Source organism: Danio rerio, chromosome 4 (genome assembly GCF_052040795.2).
Source record: "Danio rerio strain M-AB ecotype USA chromosome 4, GRCz13ab, whole genome shotgun sequence".
Lineage (NCBI taxonomy): Eukaryota > Metazoa > Chordata > Actinopteri > Cypriniformes > Danionidae > Danio > Danio rerio.
This window is the reverse complement of record NC_141024.2, coordinates 15,019,925-15,047,500: the sequence shown is the minus strand read 5'-3', so window position 1 is coordinate 15,047,500 and position 27,576 is coordinate 15,019,925. Positions and strand designations below refer to the sequence as shown.

Sequence of the window (27,576 nt, the reverse complement as noted above, 5' to 3'; positions counted from 1 at the left end):
TGGTTCACCCCCAATAGAACGTTTCCTCAATTTACTCATCTTCAAGTGGTTCTAAACTTTGAATTTCCTTCTTCTTCTGAGAAGATATTCTGAAGAATGTTGGAAAAAAGCTTCTATATTTGAAACCAAAAAAATACTATGGATATCACATTCTTTTTTCCCCCCAGCATTCTTTGGTATATATTCTTTTGTGTTTAACACAGCAAAGAAACTTGAACAGGTTTGGAACAAGTGCACACTTTAACTTGCTCTTTATGTATCTACAGTATTGTATATTTGTAAAATATACAGTAGTTTTCACAATGCAACCTAAAATACAGGAACTGCATAACATGCTGCATAACCTTCCTACAGTAAAACACAGTTCACTTTACACTGAAATACTGTGTAATTTACAGTTTATTGTTGTTTGTTCATCAAATTTTGACAAATTATTTTTTTTACTGTAAATTCTATTTTTATGACTGGTTTTTGTGTATTTTGTGTGTGTTTTCACAAAGTAGTAACAAAGCCTTCATTACTGAATAGTATACTATATGCATACAATAGTATAATTGTATTCTTTGTTTAGTGATTTATTTGACCACTTCTGACCCCAAAGGAAGCTATTTCAAACACCTGACTGAAGTTATGAACTGAATTTGTTGTAAAAGTAAGTAAAGAAGCTAATAAACATGTAAACTAGTGTTGCATTCAAGCTGCTATAGAACATTAAATCAAAAATGATTACAGTATTTCCTCATAATTTTCTCACCTACAGTATAAGTGATTCTTAACTTTTATGAGCTATTTTCTTTTCTTTACACAAGCTATTCTGAAGAATGTTGGGAAAAAAAGCATTCTGTAAAAATACGAAGGAGGTTAGTTTTTTCCAGCATTCTTTGAACAAATCAAATCACTTTTATTGTCACATCATCAGCAGCACGTGTACTATGATGACTGAAAAGCTTAGGTGCTGGCTGCAGAGTATACACAACAAAATCCTCCAAATAAAAAAAAAAAAAACAATATACAGTTAGCAATGTTGACTAATACGTAAAAGACAAATATGTGAAAGACAATATAAGCATTAAGAAAAATATATTAAACACATGTAGGCACAGATAGACAAGTACACAATTAAAAAGGTGTACACATAGTCTGACATCTGATAAACCAGTTCCAGATTGGCAGATTTTATCAATGTTATCCTGGGTAGGAAAATGTTACCAGTATATTGCAAACTATAAGATATCAGGCATCCTTAGCCATAAAGGGACAAACACAGTCTAGCTGTTATTAGCGGAAAAGGTTAGATGCTCTTTATCCGTTTGTTTGTCCTCGTTGTCCTCTTGGTGACCATCAGAGTCCTGAACCAGTTCAGTTGCAGCCGGAGTAATTACCCTAACCTTTGCACTCGTCTCTCACTTGATTGGGACCAGCTGGGTGGTGAACACACTCTCCTTCACTTTCTCTTCTTCACACAAACACACACACACGTTAGACAAGGGCATTCTTGCTATTAACCTCAATCTGTAAGTGCCTCAGTGCAGCTTTGCTCAATCGTAAACACTTTAATTGTCTGTCCTGCTTGTTAAAGTGTGTCTCGATTCCCCTTCATTTTCTAGTCAAGCACAGAACCAGGGATATGAGATGTGTGTTTGAAAAGATATGCATTTACATGAGTTCATTGTTTAGATGTGGCATTACAAATCGTGTAGCTTGGATTCTCTTGTGGAAGAAAAGAGAAATGTTGAGGAATGTGCTGGATTTTGTGCTGACATTGATGGAATGTGACTTCACAGATGTTAATAATGCTGTTTTATTTGAATTTTCTTTTAATTTTAGGAGTGTTTCTGCACAGAAAGAAAATCAAATGCTGTTAGGTTTCAGTGATAATAATATTTTTTTTCTGATCACTAGATAACAATAACAAAAAGCTTAAAAATATTTAAACGTAGAATGAATTTAAAAATGTGATTAAATGGGAATAGTAATTAATAATGATCAAATTATCATTTATAATTGTGTGCAATATCAGGGTGTCTGCTGGGTCTTAAAACGTTTTAAATTTCATAAACAAAATTATAGGTCTTAAAAATGCTTAAATTCACTGAAATGTTGTTTTGTATGTCTTAAATCATTTTGAACGGGTCTTAATTTTCCTCTGGTCAAGTCAAGTTAGCCAATCAGGCTGACATCCATCCAATCACCAACAATCCATCTTAATAAAATCAGGGAAAGAAATCTAAAAACAATTATACTTTCAATTACAGTTATCTTTTATTCATACAAAAACTATTTACAGAAGTAAGGAGGAGTAGACATAATATTCATAAATAGACGTGAAACATAATGTTTTATACCAGAAATGCATTAGGTGGAATTGTTGTTGTACTCAATCAATTTGGACCAAAAACCAACAAATTGAATTTTGTGATTATTTATGTAATTCCCTCTACAATAAATATACATTTCACAATATTAAACTTGTCATTTAAAAAAAAGAAATATTATGTTGAAAATAGTGTTTACAGCTTTCTTGTTTTAACACATTAAAATATGTTGCTAAGAAATTGCATTTGCTTTGTTTTTTGGCAAACCAGGCCATTAAAAATAATCATTAGTGTTTACCCTGTAGAAGTTCAAATTTAATTCATAATGGTCTTAAAAGGTTTTACATTTGACTTAATGAAACCTGTAGAAACTCTGAATATGCGCTCCTAATATATGTTCACAAGCTCCACGTCTCCATTGGAAATAACGAACTTGCACGTGCAAAAGCCACAATATGTGAATAGCCCCATAAGCAGCTACGCTTCTCTTCAGGATCAGAAGATAGCTTCAACTCTGGTCCTGCACAAAAATTAGGTTTAGGCTGAGTTTGACCGCCATGTTTTTTGGCACCGGTGTCCTCTTTGGTGACGAGTATTTTATAGTTTCTTCTATTCAAGTGCTTAAACTAGTTGTTCGAGTTAAAAGCAGTCGAAAATTATTTAGAGACAAGCTGCCTTTCCACTGCACATGACCAGCGACAGACAGAAAGTCATTCATTTCCAATGGAGAGAAGTCCGGGAGCTGTGTGGAGTTCCAATCATCTCCGTATGCAGTTTAAGTATTTTAACTCCTGCAACTAGGCCGTATGTGATCGGCCGACCATATGTGATGTATTCCAGTGTTGTCAAAGCAGGTCCATGTGCACGGGCTAAGAAATAGTAGTTAAGAAGTTATTTTTTTTAATCAGATAAAAAGTCTATATTAAAAAAAAATTATATTCATAAATGAATAATAAAGAATATATTTTTTATGTTGTCTCCACATTCCATCCAAATTTTTTAGTAGTCTATGAGCTTCTAGTATTCATTCATTCAACCATGGTGAACGCATGGAGAATAAAGGCTCTTGCATTTGCACTCCTTTATTTTGGACACCGAGAAAATCTAAGTATGTAGAGCAATTACATTGACTTTAGAAACTGTAATAAAATTACAGTACATACATTTAAAATGTAATTCGTTACATTACTACGTCTCCCCAAAATTCTATTAGAATACAGTTATGCATTACTGTGGAACGCATTACACCCAACTCTGGTAATAGAAATGTAGATAAAGTGATCTGCTAAAGAAAAACTTAAAATAGAAACAGCCTAAATGAATTTTTTATATCTTTTAAACTCAAATAAAAGGTTTCTGTAAAGAATCATAATATAGCTTTGTTAGATTTACATTTATTTTGATGCATTTCAGCCTATTAGAATGCCTTTTCAGTCTCAAAATTAAATATCTCGCTCTCCACTGTCTCATGTTTGGTTAACATGATATGTTGGACCGTTTTGAACTTTAATTGTAACATCGACTCATTGACTTCACATATGCTCCATGCCGATGAAGTCCACTTTAAATATGCCATTGGGGACAGTGCCAAAGTGAAAGGCAGGTCTTCCAGGAGCCTGGAATCGCTTCCTTTTACATATTCAGAGAGCTTTTTTCAATACCGGCCCACTTTTTTTTACCTGTGCATGTCCAGCCACTCGTGCTCCCTCTGATCCCAGCCTTAATTAGTCTGCCGGTCTCAGCCGTCAATCATTCAGAGCCGTCTGTGGAGACAGTCATTGAAAAGCAAAAGGGAGAGGCGGCCATGACAGGAGGGCAGAACCTGGCATCCGCTCTGCATCACCAAACAGCAAGTTTTAAAGGTGAAGTGGGGGATTTCAATGCCACTAGCATCAGCAGACGGAATCGCTAAAATAATGGCTGCTTTTAAACCAAGCAGCTCTAAAACTTCCATTAGCTCTGGTGAAAATGTAAGCTTTCAGGAGCTCTTTCAAGAACTGGGAATATTGGAAATATTTCAATCAGTTATAAACATATAATCAGTTTTATGTGCTTTTGTTTTGGTTAAATGAATATTGCAGTGACATCCATCAAACCAGTATCTGCTACTAAACCGTACTAACCAACCAAACATTAGTCTCAGCCTTAGACATCACGCCCACAAACCGCTGGCTGAACATCTGATGCATATGGCACACAAAATTAGAAACACTTGAGGAGTTTTGGAGTCGTCATCTGATTACAGGAATTCTACAGAATTTCCACGAAATTAGAGTTGCATTCTTTAATAGTCTGCCTGGAAAACACGATGGCAGACCCTTATATGGAAGAAACAAGTCATTATGTTTATAGCTATGACACAGCGCTTATCGTGATCGTCTAACTTTAGATGCCTTAAAACATGTCCACGATTTTTACATCTTCATATGTTCTATTCTAGGAACATTTTGTTAGTTTTGTGGCCATAAATGTGACACTGAACAAAACATGAATGGCTGATTTACATGTCAGTCATATGGCCTCTGGGCTTTAAAGTTCATGTGATATACTGTAAAAGAATTACAATGTTTATTTTGCTAGGGCACATTGATATTCTATGGGTGAACAATTAGTCCATGCAAGTTAATTTACTGAAAAAAAAGTCTTGGTAATCTTCAATCAAAGTCTGACTGTTTGTCTTCATATTTAGAGTGGCAGTCCTACTTTAATTACATTATTTTCTACCGCAATAATCCTAACCATGCAGCACTTAAGGCTGAATTATACTTCTGCATGAAGTGCACGCATATGGTCCAGCTCAGCATTTGTGCGTTCGCATAGCCCTCGCTGTGGCTGATGCTGACACGCATCTCTCAAAAATGTAACCACGTGTGGCGCAAGCTCTGTGATTGGTCGGCTTGGTACCCGTGATGAACATGGGCAGTGCTGAGAGCCGCAAGCCCAGAGCGAGTATTGGCAAGTGTCTAGTTCAGTGACTTTTGTTTTGTGTTTACCGTATGAATAAAGTTGTTGCATGTCCACACTATGCTATCCAAACTGTGCTATCACAGTATGCTATCCGAACTGTGCCCAGGTGCGTTTCTAGGTTTGTCTAACAACGTGTGCCAAAAGTTCAGTTGAGCACCTGAACCCGAAACTGAAGACGCAACGTCACTTTTAAGGGACTGTTTCAAATGGATTTATTAATCATTTTTACTTTTCAATGAACGCAAACTGTCATAGCTTATTAAAGACACAAACTCCTCACTGCACGTCAGCTGCACATTTAGCAAACCTTCTAATACCTGAAAAGTTTGAGCGTCGAAAATTGTGGATCTGTTCGGCACTGTATTTGAATGCGTGTTACTGCATCCAAAACGACTAAAACGATATACCTAAAGCAATCTGCACTGTGCTGACCGAGAACGCTTGTCTTTCTATTAAACTGAACGGTTCAGAAGTGCAGACAATCGCGCTTCAGCACGGTTCAAAACAACTGTACCTAGTGTGATTTCACCCTATGAGAGAATATTGCACAAAAAGAAAGCCCAACCCCCTACGCAGTAGATTGTTTCAGTTGAAACTACTGATAGCAACAAAATGAAATGAAAGTCCAGGAACTTTGAAGAACAGTACAAAACTTTTGGATTGAGCCTGAATGTCTGGTTACAGGCGACTAACTAAACCTCAACCTGTTGTTACAGAGATGATCTGTAAATGGTTAGAGAGTTAGATACCTTTAGCCCAGACTAACACCATTGATTGCGTCAGTGTTGTTTTGTTTGAATGGTCAAAATTCCTCAACCAAACATCAATGATTTTGAATGTGCTGCAGAGCTACTTTTCAAGGAAACTGTCCTTTGAATGACTTTTGGTATATTGCAGGAACAGACAAATATTTTAACGCACATCACCTTTAAGGCAGAATTGAATTACGAATATATGAGGGAATATTGTAAAAGATGGATGAGTTAGCTGAACTTGACTGTGATAAAAGTGAAACATGCTGCAATCAAGGGTCAAACAGAGTTTGTTTGTAAGATGGGGAGTATTCAGGTGTGATTTGGGGATTACTATTAACTCGGCAGGAAGTTTCATTGTAATGCCCCTTGGTGTAAGTAGGGCTGCTGGTTCAGCACTTGTCTGCTTTTGTTCTGACCTGCCAGTCATGTTGCTTCGCTTCTTAACACAGAGAGAAGGAATGACAGACTGGTGCCGCTTATCCAAACTGTAATACACCCACTCCCTCAACATGAGTATAAACATTGTTCCTGTTCATACTTCCACTGCACTGTGAGTTCACTTACAGGTAGCTCAGGTTGAGGTAGTCCTGAGGTAATTTAGAGGAAATGTGTTTGGTTTGGCTCTGGCTTAGAAAAGAATCTCGAAATAGAGGAAATGCCATCTGAGTCATGCCCTTAGTTGTAAATCCAAGGAAAACAGCGATAAAGATACACAAAACAACACTTCCTACGCAGTTTTGAGAAGAGCTGTTTTGAAGTGTGAGTGGTGGTCACATGGCTAGGCCTCAGTGGAGCCAGATGTAGGCAGGATGTTTTGAAAGTGTGTACTTATTTGTGTATGAGAGCAGAGAAGACTAGATTTTTTAAAGTATGTGAGTCACATTTGGAGGACTTGTGGGGACTTGTGTGATGTTCCAGTGTTTGGGGTTGGTTAAGGTGATCAGGATGACTAGAAATGTCCAGGCAAGTATATGTGGAGCAAGTTGGAGCTGAACTCTGTAGGATGTTGGACATGAAGATGTAGGATTGGAGGTGGTGTTATGTCTGCTTCAAATGAAAATAGGTAACACTCAGGTTTCGGTTTAAGGGTGTCATTGGAATAGCCTTGTAGGCAATGCACCGACCTATAGTGCCATCCAGAGTTTGAGTCCCGTCTTGTGAATCTTTCCCAATCCCATACCCCTTTTTTCTCCAGCTTAGTTTTTTTTTTAATTGCTGACCTTAAAGTAGCTAGAATCACTTCATGTACAACAAAATTGAAGCATAAAGAACACATAGCAGAGGTATGCAAGTAGCAAGTTTTTTTTTGGATGAGAACTCAAGAATTTCACACATAAGTTTCTATGAATACTTTTATTTAATGTTTTCAAATTAATTTTTGAATTAAATTGTGTTTGTTAAAATGTATTAGTTGTGATTAAGCCAGAGAAAAAAGCTAACAATAGAAAGACTTGCATCAGCCTGTTCCACTAATCACTGATATTTGTGTGAACATGCAAATTCAAGGAAGCGTGTCATGAGGCACACTGCATTCTTCTGAAATCACATGACTTGCTTAGTCAGAGCCTGCTGCCAAACTCAGCACAAATATCAAGTCTGTACTGAAAGACTGGGATTATTGTTCTTGTTAATAATATGACCTTGTGGATGAAAGGGGAGGGGGAACTGGGATAATCATAATGAAACTTGTCCATGTGCCAAAAATTCTCCTTCCTGACAAGACATCCAGACGGATCACTCATGCATTCTGAATCAGCAGCCGGAAAAACATGTCTCCTGTTAACGGTTAACACCAGACGCTCACACACATACACACAAGCATAATTTAACACACTCCCCCTAAAGTAACCTCTAATCTCATTGCAAACCCTGCACGCTGGAGTTCTGACAGACGCTAAGTAAAGAGAAAAGACCCGTCACTGCTGCCCTGCCTCATGTAGTGTCTCTGGAGTGCCGTCATTAAAGCCAATAAGAGCTGTAATATCCGCTAAACTCTTAGCATGAATTCTTTATGAGCTCTGGGCGTGGGATCGCAGTGTCTAAGAGACTCCTGCCATTCGATTTTGCTGTGGAAATATGTGCTTTGGCAATCTAAACATCACAGTCATTTATGTGGATGTCCACTCCAGAGGATTGTCACCATGTTTATGCGTGTTTCTAAGAATTCTGGGCAGTGTTTGTTATGAAAATGGTGAGGAACAGTCAGGAAGCATAGGGATTATTTCATATCCCCTTCCTCTCTTAGATCATGAAACTCATAAACGGATAAAATTAGCTCAAGAATGTTCATGCAAGGAGCGACTGTGATTAGATCTTCCTGTTTAACACAATAACTTTACATGCCATTCTAGCCATCATAGGACTTGTTTACAGGAAGGAGGACAGAATTGTTTGGCCCAGCTTCTGAGGTTGTACCCGTAATTCACTGAGCCGCCGTCTGTTATGCTGGAATCAGGCCGCCCTGCGACTCCTTTGATGAGTGTTTGACTTCAGCCTCAATGTTTTTAGGTCCTGCAGAAGTGCTGAAGGGATGGACGAAAAAGAGAAATATAAAGGAGTGCAGGGGTGGAGGACAAGCCTCTTTAGAAATGCTTCGCTTGTATCAGCGTGTCAAATCATGCAGCCGTCTGCAACCCCACTGAGGGAAGGCTAGATCGATTTTTCTTTTAACTTAGTCTTTGTTGATAGCCCTTCTGACTAGTGCTGACTTAACTGTAGTATAATGATGCATGCCAAAGAATTTCAGGTTGTATAAAGACGGCAGTTTTCAAGTGCATTTTTTCATTAGTGCTTCATTTCAAGGCAAGGATCTGTATTTGGCAAATAAGAGTGTCTAGGCGAACAGAAAATTGTGTCAGATTCTAAGTTCTTAGAAATGTAATATTTGTATAGATGTATCTTAATTAGAAGAGCATTTCAATTACTGATTATATTTTGGGAAATTAAAACATGCTTATCGTTTGAGAGGCTTGTAGATACAGACAGGTTTGTTGACAAATTTTGCAAAGGATTTTACACTTTGCCGGCTTCTAGTTCTCTGCAACTCTCACATGGTCGCCCACTGAAAGTACGCAGGGCTGTACCCGGTTAGTACCTTGCGACCAATCTGGGGTCTGTGTGGGTCTTAATGCCCCAGTATACTGACGAGGACTCTATACTGCTCAGTTGGCGTCATCTTTTAAATAAGACGTTAAACAAAGGTCCCGACTCTCTATGGTCGTTAAAAATCCTGGGATGTGCTGCAAAAAAGAGTAGGGGTTTAACCCCGACATCCTGGCCAACCTGCCCACTGGCCTCTGTCTATCATGGCCTCCTAACCATCCCTATATCATGATTGACTTTATCACTTTTCATCGCTCTGGCGTAATATGGCTGCCGTCGTGTCATCCAGGTGGATGCTGCACACTGGTGGTAGTTGATGAGATTACCAAAAAAATGTAAAGTGCTTTGAGTGTCTAAAAAAGTGCTATATAAATGTAAGGAATTATTAGTAGTAGTAGTAGTAGTAGTATTACTCGTATGTGATATATTTCTTGTTTTTTCTGTTTTTTTTAAGAGATGGCGTGGAGGGCCCTGGCAGCTTTCTCTCTACTACTGTGTTTTGGCTCATCTTGCTGTGATGATGCTCAAGAACAGTTCTCGTCTCCTACCATCATCAATAATGTGGTCCAGGACCCTCAAACAGGCCGAATCTACCTTGGAGCTGTCAATGGGATCTTTCAGCTGAACCACAATCTACAGGAGGAGAGCAGAGCAGACACAGGCCCTAAGAAAGACAACCCACAATGCACTCCACCTATCACTGCGCAGTGCACCGATGCGAAGGAAATGGACAACTTTAACAAACTCCTTCTGGTTAACTCCGCCAACGGCACCTTGATCGTTTGTGGAAGCCTTTTCAGGGGCATCTGCTCTTTGGTAAACCTCAACAGTGTGAATAAACCGGTGTACTACAGTGACACCAAAGGAGAGAAGACATATGTTGCCAGCACTGAGGAATCTGTCACTGTGGTGGGGGTCATTTCTTATTTTAAGGACACTACTACTAATGCTAACCTCAGTGTATTTCTAGTGGGAAAAGGCTATGGAAGTTCGGACAGCTCAAAGCTCATTAGCACTCGGTTGCTGCAGGAACATGGAGAAATGGATGTTTTTGAGAACATGGTTGAAGCTTCCACTGTTCAAACGAGTGCGTTTGTCCTTCGGTACCACCACGATTTTCGCTACACGTTTAAAGACAATGGCTACATCTACTTCCTGTTCTCCCGCTCTCCTGGCACTAGCGACAGCACGAAGATTACATTTATAGCACGCCTTTGCGAGAACGACCATCATTATTATTCTTACACAGAACTTCAGCTCAACTGCACTGTTAACACCGAACAACAAGAGAACACATTCAACAAAGTCCAAGCAGCGTATCTGGCTAAACCTGGAAAGGATTTGGCTCAGAATATCGTCCCGTCAAATTTAAATGATAAGGTTCTCTTTGGAGTGTTCAGTGCAGATGAGGCGGACGGGCGTTCAGCATTGTGCATGTACCCGCTTAGCAGCATTAATGCCAGGTTTGAGGAGGTGATTGAGTCCTGCTACACAGGAGAAGTTCTGGAGGATGACAAACCGAAGACTGTTTATTCACCCTACAACTCCAAGAATGAAGCCATATGCAAGACCAAAAGAGATGTGAGTTGTTGAGTTTCTTCAGCTCTGCTTCTCTGTTTTGTGTTTTATAGCTAGTCTGATTGTGGTGTATTTTTGCCCAACAGAAGAACATGGTAAAGGCATATATATGTGGCGCAGAGTTTCTGCCATCTCCACTAGCCAGTAAACCTGAGTATGCTTTAGCCGTCAAACCTATCTACACCAGGAATGACATGCTGACAGCTGTAGCTGTGGCGGTGGAGAACGAACACACTGTGGCATTCTTGGGAACCAGTGGTGCAGACGTCTTGAAGGTGAGTCCCATTGCAAGGTCTGCTTTCTGTTCTTTAAATTTCACTTAAGCCCTTGTGGTTTGACTGGCTGTGGTGGTAGGAACTAGTGGTTAAAGATATGGGCTGGTAACCAAAAGGTTGTCATTTCAAACCCCAGAATTTATGATTTATGAGGTACAGTATAACCACTTTAGCAGTGCGTTCTACTCTAGGACTTGATCTTGCTGTACACAGTATTGGTTTTTACTTGTGTGCGAAATAAATTAACTAACTTTTTCCTTGCAGGTGCATCTTGACCCAAACCACACTGACTTTTACAACAGAATTCCAGGGGATCGTGCAGATGGTGCAGTAAACAAAAACCTTTTGTTTGATTCAACTTTGAATCACCTGTACATCACCACTGGCAAAAAGGTTTGCTTATGAACACATTCACAATGTATAGATAACGTTAGGTCAACAGGATCACCCATTGGTTAATATTTATTTGAGAAATGTAGACCTGACAAGCTCAATGGATTTCTTTTCTTTTTTTTTTTTTTGCAAAATAGCACAAATGCCTAGATATTTCACACAGCTCTGTAAAATCCTTAGACGCTGTAATCTGCCACATAAATGTGATAGCAGACTGTTGTCATATTCTTTTCACCAACCACAAGACTTTGAGGTGCTCTCGTCCTGTCAATCATTTTACACAATTACACAACGGCTGTATTAGAAGCAGGACTATGATACGGTAGTTAAAGTAGATGCCACAAGCTCCTTCATAAGCAGTGTTAGTTTTCATACACATATTTGATTTTACGAACCAATGTTTCTTAGGCTACATGCACATGACTACAGTGTAGTCAAAAATACTGTCACCTTGTTAGTAGAACAGTACCTGTTTAGGTGTAATGACTAATATGCATTTTAACTTTTGGATGTGTGTTCACTTTTATTTGTAATTTGAAGTAAATTTTGTACAATTTGATGATAAAGTATGGAAACACTTGAGCCAAAACACTACTATGTACTCCACTATTGTTATTTATATTCATTTGAGCTTTTAGCTCATTTAATTGACACTGCCCTAAACAAGTACTTTATTTAAATTTCCGTCTGGGGGTTTAGTGCCTTACTCAAGGGAATCACTTCAGCCATGGTATTGAGTTGTATATTTTATTTACTCTCTCCACCAACAATTCCTGCTAGTGCCCGGACTTGAACCTGTGACCTTTTTAAATCCCAAGTCCAACTCTCTCAAAAGTTTTTATTTTCAGTTGTTTGCACAGACATGACAATGGCAGATTTTCCAAAAATGAATTTTCGAATGTATGTGTCAGTATGTGCTCAGTCCCAAACAATATCAGGGTGTCTGCAGGGACTTAAAAAGTATTATAAGTTGATAAATCCATGTAGAGGAATTTAAGGCCCTTAAAAATATTAAAAAGTCTTAATTTTGCAAGGTATTACATTTTATATCATTTTTGATTATGTATTATATGTGCCTGAATTAAATCTGTGAATATCAGGATTTTCATGTTCATGAAATCAATGAAATCCTGTTAGATTTGACATCATGCTGCTTTGTTTACTGCAGTAACCAAGCCAACACCATTATTTCTGCAGTTCTATATGCACCAACCTGCGAAATTAGCTAGATTTAATAGGTTTTTCTACAGTATATGAATAATGTTTTAGTTTTTGATTTGTTTCGTACACGAATATTTAGTAAATATACTTTAATTTAAAATTTCAGTGTTTTCGGTTGAAATATAAAGTGGTTATAAGGTCTTAAAATGTATGGAAAGAGTGTTTTCACACCTGCCTTATTTAGTTCAGTTGAATCGCACTAGAGTTCGTTTTACCTCTTGGTGCGGTTCGTTTGGGCAGGTGTTAATGTAGCAATCGCACTCGAGTGAGCACCAAAAAGCAGACCAAAAAAGCGTACTGAGACCTCCTTGAAGAGGTGGACTAATCCAGCTGCCATAGTTCGATGCTCTGTCCTATCTTATGGGATGTGGATGAAAAATATTTGTTGACAGCACTTCACCAACAATTTTAAACAGAGAGAGAGAGAGACGATGAAAAACATTACCTGATGGACCATTGGGAATATTTCTGGAAGATGACCATGTCGTAGTTTAGCTAAATTAATTCATGCTTCCTCCTGAAGTGACTTGTGATGCTTCTTCGCCATTTGCAAAGCATTGCAATATTGCCTTCCAGCTACAGCCGCGCTTCATTCTTGAAATGTATAATTTGTCTAAATTGATGTACACTAACTATAAAGTATACTATGACCAGGGATACAGTCAGCCAGCGCAGTCATCCCTCCATAGTAAAAAGCCACATTTTTTGTCTGCAGATTTGTTTACTTGCGGAAGTTAATTCTGACCAATCAAAAAGCAGTTTAGGAAATACATTCAATAACATCTGGCCAATGAGTGATGTTGATTTTGTCACATGACTGCTTTTTGGTTCTTTTCAACTGGTTCGAACCAAAGCTATCAGTGTGGTGTGAAAAAATGCTAAAATGTATCACTTGTTGTTGTTGTTCTGGACCAAACGAATCGAAGTCTTAAGGGCTTCACACATCAGAAGCGCCACTCGGCGATGTGTGACTCAGGACGCTGTTCATATTTCTGCCATGCCTCAGAGTGCCATCTGAATAGTTACTTTTAAATAGCATGCCTATGTGCGCGTCTGGTGTGCGACACGTTCAGCTGTCATGTGTGCGACGGGTCGTGGCGCTGAGCGGCGCATCCAATGTGTGACGCCCTTTAAAAGGTATTGAATTTCACTCTCTGATTCTTGTATATACTCTAAATATAGCGTAAACTAACAGACAAAACATAAATTGTAAGATAAATGGCCTTAAGAAACAACATATTACCACAAAGTTTTAGTTATCAGGTACAATTATATTCATTCGTTTCATGTCCTTTGGGTCCTATAGGTCCGATTTGCTGTTGTTCTTTGAAAGTTTGTGGGCAAACAGTATTACGAGTTATAATGCCAAATAACAACCTTCAATCACAGATCTTAAACTAAAGGGACATTTACACTATCTTCATTGTTTTGCTTTTGTGTTTTTCCCTGTAGATCTCCAAAGTGTCAGTGCAGGCCTGTGAGCAGAGAGAAGATTGTCACTCATGTGTTTCCCAGCGGGACCCATATTGCGGCTGGTGTGTGTTGGAGGGCCGGTAAGTCTGTTAAGAATGATTTTATCACCAATCAAACCATCATTTGGGCATTCCAGTCCACTAAAAGACTGGACAACTAATAACACACTCCAACAGATTTTGATATTTCCAGTGTCAAATAAAGACACATGCCTCCTTCGGCTCATCTTCTTTAAAGTAAAATTTTAGAACAGGAAAGTGTTTTGATGTTTTATTTTGAAGTTCTTTATTCTCTAATATATGTGTAATCTATGTTTTTCTGATTTGGCAAATGCTCTGTAGTAGCGTCGTGTGCAGTCCAGTTAAAGCAAGCGCAGCACGGCTCATTACACACATTTGTCTGCTTTTCTGTTGCAGCTGCACCAGGAAAAAAGATTGTCGAAAAGGAGATGGAGAAAACGCCTGGTTGTGGAGTCCAAAACAAACATGTGTAACCATTCAGTCCTTTGAGCCCCCCAACATCAGCTGCAAGAAAACAGATAGTACACAGGTACTAAAGCAGAACATACACAAACACACACACACACACACACACACACACACACTGTGATACACTTTCAAACTCTAACCTCTTAAGGATTGACTCAGTATTGATATTTGCTGGCTGTAACAGATCCAGACTGCGAATCTAATCCCTTTTTCATGAGCTGACATGACAGAGCTACTAAACAAGGCACCTGAAACTATCGCACCAGACCACATGAGCGCATCATGCATTTCTAATACGTCTCAGAAGAAGCTCAAGTGGTCATGGCTGATTGAAGAAGCTTCCTGGATCCGTAATTAACTTCCTGAATCAGTTGGAAAGAGTAAAGGCTGTGTGACTTCTGATTCATTTCCTGAGATCAATAGTATTTCATTTTTTCATAATGCACAAGTATTTGGGTCCCACAGTCAAGAAAAACCTTGAAGTATTGTGGATAGAAAAAAAATCATTTTAAGACATGGGTAACATAAAAATATAAAATAAGGAAGTTTATTATATGTATTTATATGTATTAATTCTGTACTATTTAAATGTATTACTACTACTAAAATGTGTAGTTATGTTAATTATAATATAATAATAATAATAATATAATAATCGTGTTGTGTATTGTATTTTGTATGTTTTAGGATTGTTGAAGATGAATGTTTATTATTAATATTAATAATATTATTATTATTATTATTGTATTTTTGTATGTTTTAAAAAGTTCACCCATAATAATTGTATTTTTGTATGTTTTAAAAAGTTGACCCATAATAATTTTATTATTACTACTTCTAAAGCATCAATAATACTACTAGCTACTACTAATAAAAAAAAAAATAATTATTATTATTTTTATTATTGTTGTTGTTGTTGTAGTTTTTTGTATGTTTTGACAAGTAGACCTTACTATTTGTACTACTACTGCAGTAATAATAATAATAATAATAATAATAATAATAATAATAATAATAATAATAATAATAATAATAGCATTGTTAACATCTTTAAAAATTGCACATTAAAATAGGGCTGAGCAATATTACAAAAAATATATCATGATATCATGTTTCATATCATTCGATATTGATAATTATTTAATATTTTTTTAACAATACATTTAGGATTAATAGGATTTTATTATTTAACTTTTTTTTTTTTATTTACCAACATTACGGTGGCAAATAGTTTTATTAGGCAAAAACAAAATTATTTAAAATGTGTGATCTCTTCCTAATAAATTAAACATAAGTGTTAAAGAGACTCTTAAACTTTATAAATAAAATGTTACAAAGTGTGCGCAATGGTAAAGCATAATACTGAGCAATCAAAAGCAAACTTTGAGGTATGAATAATAATGATACAGTAAACATCAGACTCTGTCATCTACACAAAAAATGCGTCCGCGTAACTTGCGTGCCGCTTACAAAAAATGTGTGTGTAGCTTTTATGTGCGCACCCTGCAAGTCGCGTGCCTCCATTGGAAATGACAAACTTACACCCTTACACAAGCTTATTGCCACTGCTTCCAACGGGCGCGCTCAGCAGCCACATTTTAATACAACTACAGTGCTTCATACTGAAACTACATACCAAATCTTTTTTTTTTATCATTATTGATAATGGTGTTTTTAACGACTGATGCCAATTTTAACGACCAGCCTAACATTAAAACTATACATTTAATATCCATTAGTAAATTCATAGACATTTCATAAATACAGTGTGTAAAATGTTTGATGAATATATCCATGTTTATTCTGCCTTTTAATCTTTATTTTCTTCCATCAACTCATAGGTGGTGATCAACATCCCGTCCCTCCCGAGCATCAGCAGTCCTGACAGGCTGGAGTGTGTGTTTGACGGCTACAGGAGTCAAGCAAAGATGGAGGACACTCGGGTGACCTGCTACCTCCCCAGCTCGGACTACATCCCACCAACACCCGAGACACAAGGTGACGAAGCGTCCTGATCCCCGTTAACTTTAATAATCACCCACTGTCAGGCTATCCTCTCGATGCCTGCTTTACCTCTTGAATAAACAGATGGTGTTTATTCACAGAATGCCTTAAAATGACGTCAGGCATGAATGACTTTTCATGTTTGTAATTTGCTACTGTTGTGGGTTTTAATTTGGGACTGACCAGATTTAACTGTTACACTGAAGATGAGGTTATGAACAGATTCAGAGGTTTAAATTGTTGATTCTAGATGCTTTTCTTGGAAATAGAATCCAAGTTTAATATTGGCAGTGTAATTTACTACTGCCTACAATATGAATTAGTGGGTAACTGATTTGGAAATTTTAATCGCAGGTGACAATATTGAGAAAGCATTATAGGCGATGGGATGATATGAAGTTCATATTAAAATAAGCTAAAAATAAAATTTAATGTAAAAAACAATTAAGTGTAACTTTATATTATTTATGTTATGTTAAAATGAATGTTTTGGGTCAATCTGGCCTCCTCTGTAGCTTTGTTCCACTTTAAGAGCCGGCTGTAACAAATGGGGGCTCGTCCGGGAAGAACAATTTTCATAATTCAGAAAATTTTTCAAATTAAATGATCACTTTTTGTGCTTAATATTTATGAAATATTCTCTGAGGTAATTAAAAAAATATTCACTAGATAATTTGCCATTTCGTCACCTTGGAATTATAAGGTTCTTTCTGCGTTCTGAATGATTTTGAGATATTGAGCTTGAAAGTTTTTGCATTCCATAGCAAACAGTACTGTATGTGTGTAACATTTGTTTTTTAAATAAAAAGTCCTAAAATGTAAACAACTAAAAAAAAAAAAAAACATCATATAATGTAAATAAGATGTCATTTAATAAGAATATGTCAATAACTCAATTTTGACAAAAATGTCAGATAGAGCCTTATAATTCTAAGGTGACGATTTGTTAATATTATTTCTATTTTTTAATATGAGGAATAATTATGGCTGATTGTCTGACATGAAGTTTTATTACTTTTTATTTATTAATTATTATTAAGTATAGTTATTAAATTTAATGTCAACAAAAGTTAAATGTAACTTTATATTATTTATGTTGTTTTTATTATCGTAAAAAAATGATTTGTCAGCTATGAGCCCTTGTCTCCTTTGTTGCAGTTTAAATTGCGGCTATAAGAAATCCAGACTCGTCCGGGATGAGATATTTTTGTAATTCAGAAAATTGGTATATCTAAATTAAAAAATTTTGTGCTTAATATTTATGAAGTATTCTCTGAGGTCATTAAAAATCTTTACTAGTTAATTTGTCATTTGTTAATTATTATTATTTTTATTGATTATTATTAGAAAGCCTTGTTTCCAGTTGTCTGATATGAAGTTGATATTAAATTAAATTCACTTTATTAAATTTAATGTTAACAAAAGTTAAATGTAACTTTATATTATTTATGTATTTTTATTATGGTAAAATAAATTATTTTTTTCAGCTATGGGCCCATCTGGTCTCTTTTTTGTTACAGTTTAAGAGCCGGCTGTAACAAATGGGGGCTCGTCCGGGATGAACAATTTTCATAATTCAGAAAATTGGTTAAATTAAATGATAGTTTCTTTTGTGCTCAATATTTATGAAATATTCTCTGAGGTACTTTAAAAATGTACTAGTTAATTTGTCATTTCTTACATTTTATTTTTTTAGTACAGCTTTTCTGTTTTTTTTTCTTCTTTCGTCCATTTTCACCATAACAATTTTCTAATATTACAGGTTGTTGAGTAGGCTCTGCAAGCTATTCATGTTGTTTTCTGTCCTATCAGAATTAAAAAAATAAAAAATAAACAAGTAAAATGCCTGTGTTGCAACTGTTACTTTTAATTAGATTTTTCACTCGCCTAAATGATCACTTCTGTTTACTGCAGGTTAAAGATTGCATTTATGATTAATGAACAAATCAATACTCATAAATTAATGTCAAAAATAATACGTGCAATAGTGTGTGATATATTGGTCTGTCTCTAATATGATTACCCCACATGCATTTGTGCAGATTTTGTGGCAGTGCCAGTAAAAATCACAGTGAATGACAAGATTGAGGTGGCATCGAGTGCGTTTGAGTTTTACAACTGTGCTGCCGTGGTGAAAAAATCAGAGAATACACCGTGAGTATCGACTGTTATCAAGTTCAGCTTCACTTTCTGTCACTGTTTCTGATTGTTCGCCGATGTGTTTGAGCAGATGCATTGCATGTGTGACCAGTAAGTGGGGCTGTCAGTGGAATATTCAGGATCACACATGCAGTGATAAAGATGACTCTGCCCATGGGAGTCATATCATCGGAAACATGAAGGTGAGTCACGAATTTATGAAGTAATATACCCGTTTATGCTGTGTTTTGGCATTTATGCTTTGAAGGCAAAATATAAAATAACAATGTTTATTATTGTTGCAGGCTAATCTGTGTCCACAGTTTGAGATTCCTGAGCCTCTGCGTATTCCTGTTGGTTATAAAACCCCCATCACATTTCATGGCAAAAATCTGGATATTTATTGGGTAAAAATAAATGCATTACTACTACTTTTGCATTGTGTTGTTGCATGCAGAATATTAATGTATGTTAATGTATATTAAGGTATTAAAAAAAGGAATTAAAACATACTTCAATGAATAAAGTTGATGTAATATTCTTTATTATAATTATTATTTATTTATTTATTTATTTATTTATTTATTTATTTATTGTTATTATTATTATTATTATTATTATTATGTCATAATAAAATCAATAACATTGAGAAATTATTTTATTTCTTTATTATAATAGAAATGTTTCTGTACTTTACCAGAATTGTTGATTTATATGTTTATATGGTGATAAAATAATACAATATTCTTTAATTAAACTTAGTTTGATGATGATCTGATGTCATATTATTAAATAAATATTATGACTTACTATTTTATACATTTTCATTTTACATTGCATTTTCAGCAGACAGAGGAACACTTTCACCCATAGTTTGACATTGTTTTCATGAAAGTTAGTTGAAACAAAATCTGACATTTAATATGCTTTTTGTATATAAAATCACAATCACATTTAAAGCAGACATCAAAATGGGACAATATATTTATTTCTATACATATACATTATATATATACAGATTAATCGCAATCAGTGAGCAATCAAAATAAAGAAATTCAGCAACCAATGCAATAACGTTAAATAAATCCACCTACTATATGCTTCAGCCCATTTAAGCGTGACTTTCAAATTAAAACATCTGCTTTTGAGACTTTTCATGAACTGCATAACTTGCTCTCCATCTCTCTCAGGGCAAAACCTTTCAGATCGGCACCGAGCTCATGAAGCAGGTGGGCGAAGTGACTGTGGAGGCCGATGGGTTAAAGTACAGATTTGAGGGATATGAGGTCAGTACATTACACTCCTCTATTACCTCCTTCTCTGTCATTGATTTGTTTCTGGAAGTTTGAGCACCAGCCAATATAATGGCATTCAGCGTTATTGAGCCGCGTGTGTGTGTGTGTGTGTGTGTGTGTGTGTGTGTGTGTGTGTGTGTGTGTGTGTGTGTGTGTGGAGGGGTTTAGTCCTGTGTGGGTGTAGAAAACACATAGCCATCAGGTTCACAAAGACATCATGTTGGCAGGGGAGAATTTGCGACGACACACAGTTGTTCCGTGTGTTTTTGTGCATGTTTAATGACACGTTTTCTTCTGCTTCATGCCAGTTTGCGTATGACAAAGAGCCAGAGGTGAATGTGACGTTCTACATAAAGGATAAAGACACGGATAGGAAGATTGACAGCACCCTGAGAGGTACATTTAAATGAGTTGTTCTCAGAGCCAAGAAAGCAAATCTTCAAGATCAGGAAAAGACTGTGTGTGAATATCTGATGAATATGTTAAAATAAGGAGATTAGCATATGTTTTGTATTATTATTAACATATTGTTCTCATGAATCTTGTTTTTGTATCTGACTAGAGGTGTTTTAGGTGTTTAGCCAATGAGCCTCTTTTAAAATTATTAGTTTATTTTAGATGGAGACAATGAATATCAGGGTAATTATTGAAAAAATTATCAAATTGGAAAATAAATGTTTTGGTACACTGTAAAAAAATATGAGTTAAAGGTCATGCCAACATGTTTTTATGGTATACTTTTTTTTACAAAATGGTTAATCATTTTTCAGCTCCTTATTTTTTCTCTGAGTAAGTAAACAATTGTTTGTAAAATTAATTTGTTTCAACTTATTAAAAAAAATATTTAAAATATATTTAAAAAAATGTAGATTAAAAGGGCTAATAATTTTGACCCTAAAATTGTTTCTAAAAAATTAAAAACTGCTTTTATTCTAGCTGAAATAAAACCAACAAAACTTTCACCAGAAGAAAAAATATTATCACACATACTGTGAATATGTCCTTGCTCTGTTAAACATCATTTAAGAAATAAAAATAAAATAAAATAAATAAATAAAAGGGGTGCTTATAATTCTGACTTCAACTGTATATACATTTATATATGTTTATGAAATACAGAGATTCAAAAAGTCAAATTTATTTACAATTTAAAACAGCATCTCTGGATATTTTTTCTGCTGGAGATACTGTTGTCCTAAAAAACAAAAACATTTAGAAAACAAATAAATAAATCATACATATACCAAAGGAACAGTATAACAGAAAATGTTGGCAGTTTTAAAAACGTGACTTTTCCAAACGCTGTATGTCTTGAAAATGGTTCTCATCCCATGCCTGCTGTGAATGTTTATTTGTTACTACTATACAACTATACTTCAATACAATATTTTTTGTCAGTTTAATATAATGAAAATACAAAAAGCTAATTTTTTTAGCAACTAATTTTCCATAGTGTACTTATTACTGTGTATTTGTCAGACTTTATAATCTGAACAATGCCACAAAAACTGTGTTGATCTCAGTTAGACAGTTTAGTGACAGCATCAACAAAAATGCAATCTTTGCACCACAGTAAATGTGACTAATAAATCAAACAACAATAAACAGACAAAATGTGCATAACGTATCATTTCTGAAAACACCGTGATAAACTGCAGTGTTTAATGAAATGTTTATTTCTCCACAAAGCAAAAAAAGACTCCGGGAACTTTTTGAAGTTGTACTTTGTTGAAGATGATGAATTCAGTGTCAGTTCTGTGAATAGTTTTCTTTTCTTTTCCCAGTGGTTCTCTACAACTGTTCGGTTAGACGCGAGGACTGCAGTCTGTGTAAAAATGCACACAAGAATGATAGCTGCGTTTGGTGCGACACTACAAAATCCTGCATCTACAGAAGCCTGTGTGACAATGAACTGCACCAGTGTCCTCCTCCAAAGATCACAGACGTAAGTGTTTTAGAAGTGCCCTTGGTATGCTATCTTAGCTTAGGTACTCATCTGCTATTGACCTTATGCTAAAATGCGGAAGTGCGCCTGTTTTCGCGATTGTCTTAGAACTTCCGATTCAGTCACCTATGGGAGAAATGACTAGGAATAATAAACGGCAGAAAATGGTCAAACTACTTGCTCTACAAACAAATGATTGCATGACTATACAGACCAAGTAGAATAATATAATAAGAAAATATCAAATTGCAACATCAAGCAGCGTAACTTGCAGTTTTTAACGTCAAAAAATGAATGGAAGTGAATGAGATCAGAAGTCTCGAGCTAAAAAGATTCAAATGGCAGCGCCCGCTCGTCGGCGGAGAATAAGGTGAATAGGTTTACATCCATCCAAGGTCAAAAACACTTGCGTTTTGCCATAACATATACTGCAGCAACAGCTCGTTTCACACATTACTCTTACAAGCTGTTTGTTTAAGGATCCAGACTCTCTAAGCTCCTCCCTTCTTTATATTCTTATCTGCTATCATTGGTCAGATGACCTAATCTATTTTGATTGATCAACCATCAGTAAGCCAATATACCTATTGGGATTTCAGCTCTGGCAACTTCGACCACTTTGATGTGTGTTGAACATCAATTAAAACAACGTTAGCATCTTTTAGCTTTAATTGTAGCTTTCCTCTCTAATATCACCTTCTGGGTTTAAAATATACATTATGGCGGCGCCACTGTTGTTGACGTACAGTTGCATAGGAATATGTAATTGAATGACACACTGGTGTCTAATTGTTATTCATGAGACTGAGTTTACTTATCTTATGAGAAGACACTGCTTCTGAATTATTTCGTCTGGCTTAGAAACTGTGCAGTAGGCTTTCATGAATTGTTATGGCGCTGGTAGCGTTGTCAGAAGTACCAACTTCTACAAAATAGTACTGAAATTTTTTTTTAAATGTGATGATAGCAGCATTTTCTGCTTACAATTTGAGCTCTGCTGATTGGCAGGTGTATTCACATCCTCAACAGATACACTGTAAGTTGGAACAACATGAAGGAATTAGGTTGACATTTTAATTATTTTTTACTCATTTACGTGGATTAAACATAAATTAATTAAGTTGTCACCAAAAAAAAACAAAAAATTATGTTTCACCTCAACAAACAGCAAACACATTGGGTTGAGTGTATGATTGGGATTGCTAATGATCACTGGTTTTGAAGAGCACGCACATGGAGCTTTTGAAAGCCGCGTCTATCAGCTGAGCCATCAGTGGATTGACATGGCATTTAAATGCTGACAAACACAACATTCAAATGGTCAAAAAGGCATATGTGTCTAAATAAAAAATAATATAAAAGAGTCAGTATGGGCCCCTGACAGATGACTGTTGCTCGCTCGCCAGATAGCAAATGATGACCATAGCCGGATTCAGTGTTGCATATGGTCTATAGAGCTAGATCTGGTAAAAATGGCTGATGGCTTTTATAGAGTATTGTGCAAACTGTTGTACGTGCTTTAGTAAAGTCTTCATAAAAATTAATTTAGCAACGTGTGTGTACATGTATGGTATCACAAAAGAATGGAGCATTTGAAAGCCGCGTCTATCAGCCGAGCCGTCTGTGGATTGGCACGGCATTCATATGCTGACAAAAACGACTTTCAAACGTTCAAAAATAAGAACATTTCTGTCCCTTCAAAGTATATGTATCTAAATAAAAAAAGCTAAATTAAATATAAAAGAGCTAGTATGGGCCCCTGACAGATGACTGGTGCTCGCTCGCCAGACAGCAAATGATGATCGTAGCCAGGATTCAGTGTTACATAGGGTCTATAGAGCTAGATCAGTTAAAATTGATAATAGCTTTTATAGAGTATTGTGCAAACTGCTATATGTGCTTTATTAAAGTCTTCACAAAAATAAATTTAACCATGTGTGTGTACATGTATGATATCACATATGCTTTAGTTCAGGTGGCAAAAATGGAACTCATTAGAGACAAGTTTTGTTCAGCTACTGAAGTGAAAAAAAAACCTCAGAGAACTGACTGGGATTGCTAAAAACCCCATTTCAGAGAGTGCGAAATCAATTTGATCTTTTTGGAAACAACTTCTGCTTGATCTTTGAAACTTCGCAGACCATTTACATTCTCAAACTGCTATATTACACACTACATAAAAGACAGTATCTAAAAAAGATGCACAATGGAGCACTTAAACTTTGCTAACGCTCTCAATGCATGCCGTTTATAACAGTTATTGTCACAAGCCAAACTCGAAATGCATCCCAGAAGCATCTCACTAGCGTGACGTCAGCCATTCCCAGTTCAAATGCAGTTCATAAGTTTCCACTCTTCATCTTCCCTCTCATCTTCACTGGAAAACGCCATTTCTTTTCGTCCTCCTCTCCATTTTTCATGCCTAAATGATGTATAGATGGTGCTGGTAGTCTCTCACTCTGGTGTTTTGTTGAAATCATCGGAGACTCTAATGACCGCGCCGCCTGCACCTGATGCTGTTTTATTATTTGTCATCTGGCAAATGATTTTCTGCAAAGCAGCTGGATCACTCAAGGGCAAAATAGTTATGGGTGATCTTTGTAACTCACAAGTTTATGGCTTCAAGTGTTACAGGCCTGTTTTAACGCTGATGTTACTTTTATTTCAGATTGTTCCCCGTTATGGGCCAATGAACGGACGCATCTCAGTCACAATAAAAGGCTCAAATTTGGGCATCAAGAAGGAGGACATTAAGAAAATCACTGTGGCTAAAGTTCCATGCATTCATCAGCCAGAGCGATACTCGGTTTCTACTAGGTAATGCAAGAAAACCATATTGTTGCAGAGTGCAGTGTATACTGACCTTTAATTTGCTTCTATTTTACAAGATTGTAAATTAGCATTTTAATTGTTTCATATAGGGTATGTACACAACCAGTCAAAAGTTAATTGTTGAGTTAAATGTTGTTAAAAAAAAGCCTTTTTTCACCAAGGCTGGATTTATGTGAATAATAAAACAGTGAAATATGCAAAATTAGGAAAGAGATTATTAGTTTTTTATTTATCGACTAGTTTAAAATTGTATTTACTCCTATAAGTTTAAGCTGAGTTTTCAACATCGATATTCCAGGCTTCAGTTTTGCATGATCCTTCAGAAATCATTATTGGAAAATGTTTGATGCTATAGACAAAAATTATTATTATTATTATTATTATTATTATTATTATTATTATTATTATTATTATTATTATATCATTATTATGGTGGTGGTGGAGAAATCTGTTAAGATGCTTCATATTTTTTTGTGAAAATTGTGAAACCGTATTATTTAAACGTACCATTAAAAAATTAAAAAGACACATTTGTGAAAGTAAAATAAAATAAAGACATATTAGTAATATTTTTACAACTGTACAGTTTTTACTCTATTTTTGATCATTTAAGTACAGCCTTGGTGAGCAGAATAGGCCTCTTTTAAAAACCATAATACGATTGTTCTGATCTTTGACCAGTAGTGGATGTTAAATCTGGTTTAAACATGGTCTTGAGATGTATTTTGGTTGGATAAGTAGATAAAGTGATACCAGGTGAAAAGTTGGAAGATCTGTTTAGTGACAGTCCTGCTTTTCTCTTTGTGTTTTAAGTGTTGTGTGTGAGATCGGCCCTTTCCCCTTACCTCCTGAAGATCTTCCCATTTCACCGAGCAAATCCGGGCCGGTGGAGGTGTTGGTGGAAGGAGAAAGAACAGGGACGTCCGAGGTGGAATTCACTTACAGGGTAAATGCTTCATCTCTGATGAAGACTTTGTTAATATTTCTTTTTAAAAGTCTAATATGCTTACCAAAAACTTTATTCTAATACATATTAAAATTGGATTCATTTCTTTGATTCAAAGCTGAAATTACTCCAGTCTTCATACTCACATAATATTTCATAAATGATTCAACAGACAATTTTTTTTAATTCTCAGATTTGAAAACAGTTGTGCTTAATATAAATGTTTTAAAACATGGATGTGCAGACAATGGTTTATGTATAAACATCAATAGAAAATACAATAGAAGTATAGTCTGCGTACTTTAACAATTTAATGCATCTCTGCTGAATAACAATTTAATGCATCAAAAGCTTTCTGACCTCAATCGTTTTTAAAGTACTGTATGTGCTAGTCAATATTGTATATTTTCAGAATTTAATATATATTTAATCTTTTCTCCCAAACACTGTCGGAATAAATAGAGTCTAATTAATATTTAATAAAGTTTGACTGATTACAGCTAGAAAGGAGCTGTAAACAAGCACATGTTAACAGAAAGTTTTGTTTTTCTTCTCATCCTGAAGGATCCAGTCCCAGAAGCTGTGTTCCCCGTTAAAGGCCCAGCAGCTGGAGGAACTGTCATCACAATCACAGGACAGGACCTCGACTCGGCCAGTAAAGATGACATCACCATTACAGTGGACAAAGAGCCATGTGAAGTGTGAGTTACAGGCCACATTTTAGCATAGAACTTTACACTGTGCTCCGTTTGAATACACACAGATGCTCAACATACACATCAGAAACTTACATTTCATAAACTTTTAATAACTATTTGAAAGAACAAGGTTTCCATGTTTGTTTTCAAATGTTCAGGTTGACGTTTGGCCATGAGATCACCTGCAAAACTGGCCCATATAAAGGACAAAAGATTCCCTCGGATAAGTTGCCTGTTATTGTGAAGTATGGCAAGGACACTGTTAAGACAGTCGATGCATTCGAATACTCACCCGATCCCAAAATTTCTGAATATTTTCCACAGACCAGCTTTGTTTGGTAAGTTGCATTTTTAAGCCTCTCTCACACATGCTCACGAATACCTAAAACTAATCACCATCTAAACACCATCGCTAATAATTAAAATTGAAATGGAAAATATTTAAATATATTCAAGTAATTAAAATCTAGTCTTAATTAAACTAGAATAGAATATTATTGATGCTAAAATAACAAGATAATAAGAAAACAAATTACTTTACAAAAATGTGAACTCAGTAGTAGTAATTTCAGTCGTTTTTTTTAAGGGAAAATGTTTTAAAAGTAATTTTTAAGCCCAGCTCTCTTTAAATACTGATCATACTTGTATTTGAAGGTCCAGGGGAGAGATTTTATAGTGTTAAATGTGCGTTTGTGTGTGTGTGTTGTTATTTTTCTCAGCGGTGGTCGCAGGATCTTAGTGATAGGCTCTGGATTTGATCAGGTTCAGAGAGCCACCATGCGAGTGCTGCCCTCTTCTGACGAGTTTGACGTCAAGGCTAGCAATGTAGAGGTGCGTGGCATGTTTGTGATGGTACTTTTAGGACTCCTCTCTGGTAAAGTTGATGGTCTCTTACAAAATAAGGAGTTGCATTTGATGTGACGTAGGTGATTCACCAAACTTTTTCACCTAAAATTAAATGTTTGCATCAAAACGTGAAAATTTGCTCATTCTTGTTTAATTACAAAAAGATATGCAACTACTATATTAAAATAATGCTGTTTTGTTAAATTAAATACATTTGAAATGAAGTTATATAAATATCATTTAGACCTGGGGTGTCCAAACTCAGTCCTGGAGGGCCGGTGTCATACAGATTTTAACTTCAACA

At 35.9% G+C, this 27,576-nt stretch overlaps 1 protein-coding gene across 6 annotated transcripts in view; it reads left to right on the top strand.

Annotated features, from left to right (window-relative positions):
• Positions 1-27,576, top strand: part of plxnb2a.1 (plexin b2a, tandem duplicate 1) — a 175,353-nt gene that overhangs the window by 128,146 nt on the left and 19,631 nt on the right. For 3 of the 6 annotated variants that reach the window (XM_087247066.1, XM_087247065.1, XM_087247067.1), the window contains 17 exons: positions 9,594-10,720; positions 10,804-10,992; positions 11,257-11,385; positions 14,059-14,159; positions 14,496-14,628; positions 16,409-16,565; positions 18,614-18,725; positions 18,802-18,913; positions 19,016-19,117; positions 19,901-19,996; positions 20,314-20,401; positions 21,790-21,950; positions 24,619-24,767; positions 25,596-25,728; positions 26,293-26,429; positions 26,585-26,764; positions 27,146-27,257. In XM_087247066.1, the coding sequence (XP_087103192.1) occupies positions 9,596-10,720; positions 10,804-10,992; positions 11,257-11,385; positions 14,059-14,159; positions 14,496-14,628; positions 16,409-16,565; positions 18,614-18,725; positions 18,802-18,913; positions 19,016-19,117; positions 19,901-19,996; positions 20,314-20,401; positions 21,790-21,950; positions 24,619-24,767; positions 25,596-25,728; positions 26,293-26,429; positions 26,585-26,764; positions 27,146-27,257 (3,216 nt within the window). In that variant the 5' untranslated portion in view covers positions 9,594-9,595. 6 annotated transcript variants of the gene reach the window in all.